Raw genomic sequence first — 8,898 nt, 5'->3', positions numbered from 1 at the left:
GCTTTCATTCTTCGTGAGCCCTCCCCAAGTTGATTTAACAAATATGACCTAGAGTCCTAGAGTATAAATACCACAGTCCAGGTGACCTTTCAGCGGGCCTCCTTGCGCATGCGCTGAAGGGGTACCTTCTCGTTAAGGCCCGAATTTTGCCTCTTCTGCGCACGCGCCCCTTTTAAATTCTCCACCTGTCAGAGAGAGGCAGGACTTCCTGTACTTGTTAGAACGACTGCCGGAAGTGACTGCGGACGAATCGGCGTTTGCCGAGGGTGGCATAGATTTGGCTGTCTCCGCTCATAGCTGCTTTTGGCGCGAAAGATGCCGGGTCTGGTTGACTCAAACCCTGCCCCGCCTGAGTCTCAGGAGAAGAAGCCGCTTAAGCCCTGCTGCGCTTGCCCGGAGACCAAGAAGGCGCGCGATGCGTGGTCAGTGCGCAGCCGGAGAGGGCGCGGCCGACGAGCCCCGGGCCGCGGCCTGTGCCTTCCGGTGCCTCTGCCCTACGGCCTCTGCCCTCTGCCTTCTGCCCTCTGCCCTCTGCCTTCTGCCCTCTTCCCTCCCCCTTTCCCCCACTCCTCCTCCCTGTCTGCCCCCCTCCCCGCCCCATTGCGGCGCTCTGGAGATAATTATTGGGCCTTGTAGGTTTCATGGTCGGGTCTCTGTTGACTTATCCCGTAGCTTAGTCCCGGGAAACGATGGAGAGAGAGGAGAACGGCAAGCTTTAACCACTCATTCCTTTCTACAAATGTGTTTTGAATATCTGTTATGGGTTAAGCACTGCGTTAGGTCCGAAGATGTAGACATGGATAAAGATGGCTCTTGATATAAAGGAGCTTAAAGTTAATGGAGACATATACCAATGACTTGTATACCACGTGGTAAGGGCTGTGATAGATTTGTTAAGACCAAACAGGAAAGGTTTTCTGGTAATTTCTAAGGCTTTCTCCCAAAATTTAGAGACAGTAGGACACAGTGCATTCCTTACAGTTCTGAAGAGATACGCTTCAACCCTTTTAAGGCAACCAAAAGTTGAAAATCAACCAGTCTACGGCGCAGGGGACAAAGTATTCAGAATAGTTCATCTAGATTGTCAATCCACAAAAGGTTTGTTCTCATGTAGCCTCTCTTGTGGAGCAAATCCCATTAGAGGACGTCCTCAGATAACGTGAATGTGCATCTCTTCCTCTGGCCTTTTTTGTTTTCCCAGATAGTAAATATAAGAAAGAAATCATTAGTGCTATAATGGGATAATAAGAGTGTAGGAGCTCAGTGCTTTTATTAATCCTCAGTACTTTGTAAATAATACTGTGAAGGCAGGATTGAAAGACTGCAGTCTGAACAAATTGTTCCAGTGGTAACAGTAAGTGCTGTTGAACCTTGAATAGTATGACAGCATGATTAAGAGTCTGGGATCCACAGTCAAGGTTTGAATCTTAATCCACTAACTTGGTGACCTTGAGCCTCATGTGTCTGTAAAATGACTCTAATAAAAGAAACTCCCTCCAGTATTATTGTAAAGGTTAATGATACAAGCCATGTCAAGTGCCTAACACAGTATACATGGCAATAAATGATCAAAGAATGCTAGCTATTATCTTCACAATGATCTCACTATCCCAGGCAATCTCTCCCATTTGCAGGCAGCTCTTGAGCTATTGAAGGATGGGTAGAGTTTCCATGGAAGGAGAACCTATTCCCTTCGTTAAATTCCTTTTGCCTCGATTGCCTCAGACCACGTGGGTTCACCCCAAATATCCATAGTCAGGAGTCAGTTTTTCCTTGTAATTGAATTGGGCTTAACTTGGTTATTTGCTAAATCACATTTTCAGGCCTTAGAAATAAAGCTGTGTAGTCTTGGTCTTTACTTTGTGAATTTTACAAGTAAAATGTTCTTTGATCATCATGAGGGGGTGCTCCTCTTGGTCTCCTGGCTACCAGATGTTTTTGATGTTTATATTTTTGATGTAATTAGAAGTAGATTTATTTGGTTGTGTTTGAATGTAGGGCAAAATCAGAAAGTTAATTTCTCTGTGATAATAAGCAAAAAATTGAGCTGTTCTCTGTGCCCTTCATTTAGCATAAATATTTTGCTCAGTCAGTTTATTTCTTTATAGAGCAGTGTTACTCCTTGGATGTTGACTAGAGGCAATATTTAATATGCGTGACTATTTCTTATCAGATTTCCCCCCCAAAATCACTTATCTGTGGAATGTCTTCATAGGCATGGACATATCATAAGATCAAATAAAAACAAAGCTGTTTGAGGTAATAGCATTTGTTTTAATTCCAGCTACATTCCATTATACCCATGTTTTGTCTCACTCCCCATCACTGTCATGCATACTTAATAATGTGCTTAATGCCTATTTAGATAACAAGTACATTTTGTTTTATAGTATCATCGAGAAAGGAGAAGAACACTGTGGACATCTAATTGAGGCCCACAAGGAATGCATGAGAGCCCTAGGATTTAAAATATGAAATGGTAAGCTTCTTGCTTCAAAATTGTGTATTGCTTTACAGATTTAGCAGCAATTGGGCTACATTCTTTCTGAAAGGTAGTTCGCCTGGTTAATCTCAAATGCTTAAGTATCAATTTGAAAAAACCATGATTTTTCAGTTCCCAGTGAAGGGAGTAAATTATGTCAGTAAAGACAGGCATTTAGCAGATTGGGGAAGGGGAGAATTGAGCTTTTAAGAAAGGGTTTGACAAAAGCCTTTAGGTCTCATGGCTTTAGGAAAATTGATTGAAGGAACTAAAAGAAACATATTCTCTTTCTTGTTTCTAATATTGTGGGACTTCAGTAAATGCTTTTTTTTTTTTGAGACAAGGTCTCACTCTGTTACCCAGGCTGGGGTGAAGTGGCCCAATCACAGCTCCCTGCAGCCTCAACCTGGGAGGTTCAGCTCAGCCTACTGAGTAACTGGGGCTACAGGTGTGGGCCACCATGCCTGGCTAATTTTTTGTATTGTTTTTTAGAGATGGGGTTTCGCCATTTTGCCCAGGCTCGTCTCAACCTCTTGGACTCAAGCAATCCTCCTGCCTTCGTCTCCCAAAGTGCTGGGATTAAGAGGTGTGAGCCACTATTCCTGGCCAATAAATGCTTTTAAGTAGGGAGTGAGTGTCCCATGGAAGTATTGCTTTCTGAAAAATGAAAATGGAATTGTAGCATGCTTTATTCGAATAAAACTAAAGCCTCAGGCCATTTTTTTTTTAATTAAAAGGTAAACTCTAATGTCAAAAATGCAAACTTGGGGAAGACAGAAAAGATCACATGCAAGGCTGTCACTTCACACTTGGAAGGTTGCACAGCGGCTGGGCAGAGGCGCTCCTCACTTCCCAGACATGGGGCAGCCGGGCAGTGGCACTCTTCACTTCCCAGACAGGGCGGAAGCTGGGCTGAGGCACTCCTCACTTCCCAGACAGTGGGCAGCTGGGCAGAGGCGCTCCTCACTTCCCAGACGGTGGGGCGGCCGGGCAGAGGCGCTCCTCACATCCCAGACGGGGCGGCAGCCGGGCAGAGGCGTTCCTCACTTCCCAGACGGGGCAGCAGCCAGGCAGAGAGGCACCTCACTTCCCAGACGGGGTGGCCAGGCAGAGGGGCACCTCACTTCCCAGACGGGGCAGTGGCCGGCAGAGAGGCACCTCACTTCCTAGACGGGGTGGCCAGGCAGAGGGGCACCTTACTTCCCAGACAGTTGGGCGGCTGGGCAGAGGCGCTCCTCACTTCCCAGACGGTGGGCAGCCGGGCAGTGGCACTCCTGACATTCCAGACAGGGCGGCGGGCCTCAGGCCATTTTTTAAAAGAACTTGGAACTCTTAATCCAAATTTAAGTGCTGAAAGGGACCTTAAGTGATATGTGTCCAACAATTCCACAAACAAATGATACTCTTTTGTTTGGAAGCTCTTTCTTCAGTTATCAACTTAGCTCACCCCCTCGCTCCACTCCCCCTTTACTCAGGTCTCTTCAAAAGTCTCCATATTACAGAGGTTTTCCCTCAACACCCCATGTAAATTACATCCGTTCCCCATCACTCTATCACGGTGCTGTCGTAACAGCTTTCTGTGAAGATGGGAATGCTCTGTACCTGCACTTGCCAGTCTGGTAGCCACTAGCCATATTTGGCTGTTGAGCACTTGAATTGTGGCTGGTGAGAGTGAGGTACTGAATTTTTAGTTTTTAAAAATTTTAATAGCTACATGTGGCTAGTGGCTACTCTATTCTGTACACTGTCACCTGCATATTATATATATTTTTAATTATCTGTTGCTTCACGGTAGCTAGAATGTAAGCTCTGAGAAAGTAGGAATTTTCTATTTCACTTATTGTCATATCCCCACTACCTATAACAGTGCCTGGCTCATAGTAGGTGCTTAATGGAGGATTGTTAAATGAATGAATAAATAAGCAAATTAAAGCTTATGGTTATGAAATAACCCCCAAGGTGGGTTGTGCAGTATCAGAACTGGAGCCTCAGTCTCCAGGCCGATTCCCTCTGCTTTTTGCCCCTACCCTAACTTCCACACCACACTACCACTTTTAACTTAATAACAGCTGAGAGAGAATGCCAAAGCCACATGCCAATATATTAGTATTGGAGAGCCTGGCTTCTTTCCCTTGCACCTCTTTCCTGCCTCTTTGGAATTTCACATATGGCCAGTCTTCCTCACTGAGCTATAAAAAAGGAGGGATAAGGAACTTGTCGCAAGCTGATAAGAAGTTACTGTGTAATGGAAAACAGTCTAGGCTGAAGGTCCTGGGGCTTTATTTTTATTCTCCTGATGTTTAGTTTAGCATGTTTTTAACTTTAGCTACATTTAGCTTCATCAAGACATTACTCCTCTGAATTTCACTTATTATTTATAAAAAGAGAACCATAATACATTTTGTGATTCTATATATAGTATGGTATATCTACTGTTGTGTAAATGATATACTTAAGTAGCTTTTAGAATAGATGGTTATTTAAAGAAATCCCATAATGAACTATTTTGTAAAATAAGTAAATTTGAAGGAGAGTGTGTTCTTAAAAAGGTAAGTATACTTTATTAACTATTTTTAAAGATGCAACCTTAACATTTGTACATGGTTTCCTTGTTCGTGATCTAACTCCCTCATCAGTTGCGTAAGCTGTAGGCTTGTGCTGAACCTGCCTTGATAAAAAGTGGTGATTAAAAAAAAGAAATGCCAATTTTAGGAATATCAAAAGCTTATCTTGGACTTCATCTGAACCACAAAGGTGGTACAATTGTTATTAGTGGCATATATTCAAAAGTACCATATGATATCATAGTTTTCTTTATGTTATTGGGGCAGAGAGTGAGAATTATGTCTGTGTACTTCATTTGTGTGTAAAAGAAAATGTAAAAGCTTTAGACTTAGAAAATCTACTGCTTAACTGATTGTGTGGTCTTGGGCAGGTCCTTAACTTTCTGTACCTTGGTTTCCTCCTCCGTAAAATGGAGACAATAATGCATGCCCAAACTACTTCATAGAGTTGTTGTGATGATTAAATGTAAAATAAATCATCTGTAAAAACCAGAACAGAATAGCTCATACCTTGAGAGTTGTGGATAGCAGACATTCAGTTGAGGTCTGTTAAGTATATGACTTGATTATTACTGAATCCTGGTTACAAGAAGAACAATCTGAATCCATAGAGGACCTTTCTAAGAATTCAAACTGCCATGTTTTTCATTTTCAGTGTAATAATATTTTTGGAAGAGGACTGGGTGTTGGATCCTTACTGGTCCCAGGTGTCCTATTTCCCCAGCCTCTGTGGGGAAATGGAGGCACAGTGAAGTCAAAAAAGACTTGCTCAAGTTAAGAGTGGATAGTGGTAGAATTAAATTAGAGTAAGATTTTTATATTCTCCAAATCACAGGCACTTTACACTTCACTCCTTGTACTTAATGAGATTTTATTCCAACATACTCATTTTTAGGATTGCACATAATCTTGATCTTCAATCTTAAAACCTCATTATGAATGCTAATTAGAAAGACCTGTTGCTGAAATGTACAGTTGCATATAACCCAGTAAACAGGCCATGGGCTGGAGGGTGAAATCCAACACAACTGTCTGCATTGCTATAAGATAAACTTAACCTAAGTCGGTATTTCTTAGACTGTTAGATCACATTTTTCTGAGAATAGCTTCAAAGGAAAAATATTTTGCAAACTTAGATCTTTCTGGCAATGATCATGAAAGTTCCTTAATTCAAAAACCTTTGTAGATTTTAATGTTATTCCTAAGTAGATCTTAATTGTACCTCGAGTGCAGTAGATTGGGAATAAATCTATTATACATTTTTTATACTTAACCTGAAAGTAGGCTATATTCACCCAGTGGTTCTTACCCAGAGGTGCACCTCAGAATCATCTGAAGAGTGTTTTCCAGAATTCACAACTTGGGCCCTGGTCTGCACCTGTTGACTGAGAAACTCCTAGATGATTTTCAAGTGCACTCCTCTTTAACAACCACTGGCCTAAGTTGAAGATGAATAGCAGGGATAATGCTAGGCGTAAATTATCTGAAAATTTAGTAGTAGCAAAGACAGAGACTTGAAAACTCAAGAAAAAATAGGCATGGTGGTGATTTTAGACAATTTTTTTCTATTTTATGACTGCTGCTTTTACTGAAAAGAGTAATTAGAAGAACCTAGAACCTCATTAGAAATATAAGGAGGAAATGGATGGCTACTATTTTTCTGCCTTTAGGAGTCAGAAGAAGCCTAAATAACCTATTTTGGAGACTAAAGTTGTTGAAAGAAATTAAAGGACTAGTACTAAGTAGTGGTGATACTCAATATTAAGTTTAACAACTTAACAGTTGGATGCTTAAAATATGCTGAATTGTACACACACACACACACACACACACACACACACACACACAGACAAAACTGATTATGTATGAAAATATGATCCCAAGATAATCCAGAAAGAGTCATTTCTGCCATTCAAACATGTATTCATTCAACAGATATTTATTAAGACCCTGGAAAATACTGAGGGGAGAAAGATTATCCCTCCAGTCAAAGACTTTACATCCAGAGATATAACCAAACAGGTTTAAATCCAGGGTCTTCCACCACATAGCCCCTTTTGTTATGTAGTCAGTTGCAAAAGTGGTAACAGTGCTATGGGCTGCTATAATTGAAAGGTTGAATGGCTTCGTTTTTGGTTATCTTTCCAAACTTTTCTATAAATGTATTCTTCCTTTGAGCCTTTTAGAAAAGAGAGAGTTTAGATGTTTGTATCTTGATGTGGTTTATCTTTATTTAAACCAAATGAAGTGAACAGCTAAATGAGGGAAATATTTGCGTTAGACTTGAAGAGTTAGCTACCCCAATTTAATTACCTGCCTAGCATTGTTCTCAATCTTCTGGGATAGGCACTGGGAGAGGTGTGAGAAGCCTGGTATTGACTTGACTGGATCAGCAGCCCTATCTATGCTACTCTCCCTTTTTGATTTTTCCAAACGAATTTTAAAGGGTTGCCCTTATCTTGCCTTTGGGATTAAGTGAGTAACTTTCCACAGGAAGTGCCTTGGGTACTGAGCTGACCTTCTGCCTTCTACTTTGTGGATCTTCGCCAGGCATATTTGAATCAGCAAAGAGGGGTTTGCAAGTCTTGTTTCTTGAATATCTGTAAAAATAACTGCTTTAGCCTTTTTTGGAGGATATTTTTGAGAAATATGTATTTCTCAAACACACATGTATTATATATATATATATACACACACACACAGAGTTTTTACTTCAAAAACTTTTAAAGACTAAACAATATCATGAATAATTTCACTGATGTTTTTAGTTAGGCAAACCTAGAATTTTAAAATGTTGATTTTGAATTTTATGACTGATTTGGAATAATTCTGGCAATTAGTTAATTACTCATCTGAGGCATTCATTTCTAGTGGTCTTAATTCCCTGACTCCATAGATCTGGCACGATGTTTGAAATTTGACTTTCTAAAATAAATATTTTTCTGTAGGTGGTCTGCTGTGTGAATAAATAATTCCTGAAGAATGAAGAAGATTAAGTTTGGGAGTTCTTTGATGAACATGGATATGTGGAAAAAGTATTTATAATTTATTGTAAGAAGAAAGTAAAATATTACTAGTGGAAGATCTTCAGTTTTGTTTCTTTTTTGTGTTCCTCATTTGCTCACGTGGCTTTTTCCCCCAAAGGATATATACCAACAAATCTTGTAACATAAGGTTCTTATGTTCTTATTACTATGTCATTCTGGGAACTCTGGATATCTGTTGTCAGGAGAAAGCAGATACTGATCTCATCCAATGAAATCTCCAGAATTAGGTGCATAGAAGTAAAATAACCCTTTACCAATTCAGAATCAGTGTGGTAGCCATATCATTCAACACTCTTTTTTTTTTTTTTAACTTTCTTAAAGGTAAGAACAAGCCTTTAGTCTTATTACTTAAACCATTATTGTTATTCTTTACCAGCTGTCTTTTGGAAAAGTTAGTTTAGATTTTGGACCAGATTAGGGTGATTTGGCTTGGAAGATCTCAACTGTTTGGCATTATGAATCTGTACACGAGTAGTTACATTTTAAAATAGACTAGGATCTTAAGTTTCGTGCCTACAGGGTAGACAGTTGTCTCTTATTAATTAGAAGCTGGCTTAGGCTAGATACTGAATTGGTACTAAACATCACTAATCAAACAGCTCAGTGCTATGCCATGGTGATGCCTGGAGTTGAACAGAGTGTGATTTCCTTAGTATAGCAACCTTGTCATCCTCATAGCTGCTGATGGGCTAATGAAGTATGATCATATTCTGCTTGTAAGTACATTGAGTCTAAAATCTCAAGAACAAAAGATACTGAGAACATAATTAAGAGGATATGTAATGTTCATGTGTCATTGTGTGAT

At 40.3% G+C, this 8,898-nt stretch overlaps 1 protein-coding gene across 2 annotated transcripts; it reads left to right on the top strand.

Moving 5' to 3' along the window:
- The first annotated feature begins 204 nt into the window (after window positions 1-204).
- On the top strand, window positions 205-8,128 carry COX17 (cytochrome c oxidase copper chaperone COX17). 2 transcript variants are annotated; one of them, XM_055260277.2, is made up of 4 exons: window positions 205-422; window positions 637-741; window positions 2,391-2,479; window positions 7,995-8,128. In XM_055260277.2, exons 1-3 carry the CDS (start codon window positions 316-318, stop codon window positions 2,473-2,475), a joined length of 297 nt encoding a protein of 98 aa, XP_055116252.1. In that variant the 5' UTR covers window positions 205-315; the 3' UTR covers window positions 2,476-2,479; window positions 7,995-8,128. The 2 variants fall into 2 exon arrangements, with proteins under 2 accessions (XP_055116252.1, XP_055116253.1); XM_055260278.2 differs by lacking the exon at window positions 637-741 and having other exon boundaries at window positions 219-422.
- The last annotated feature ends 770 nt before the right edge of the window (window positions 8,129-8,898 follow it).

Source organism: Symphalangus syndactylus, chromosome 21 (genome assembly GCF_028878055.3).
Source record: "Symphalangus syndactylus isolate Jambi chromosome 21, NHGRI_mSymSyn1-v2.1_pri, whole genome shotgun sequence".
Classification (NCBI taxonomy): domain Eukaryota; kingdom Metazoa; phylum Chordata; class Mammalia; order Primates; family Hylobatidae; genus Symphalangus; species Symphalangus syndactylus.
This window is presented reverse-complemented; position numbering and strand designations above follow the sequence as displayed.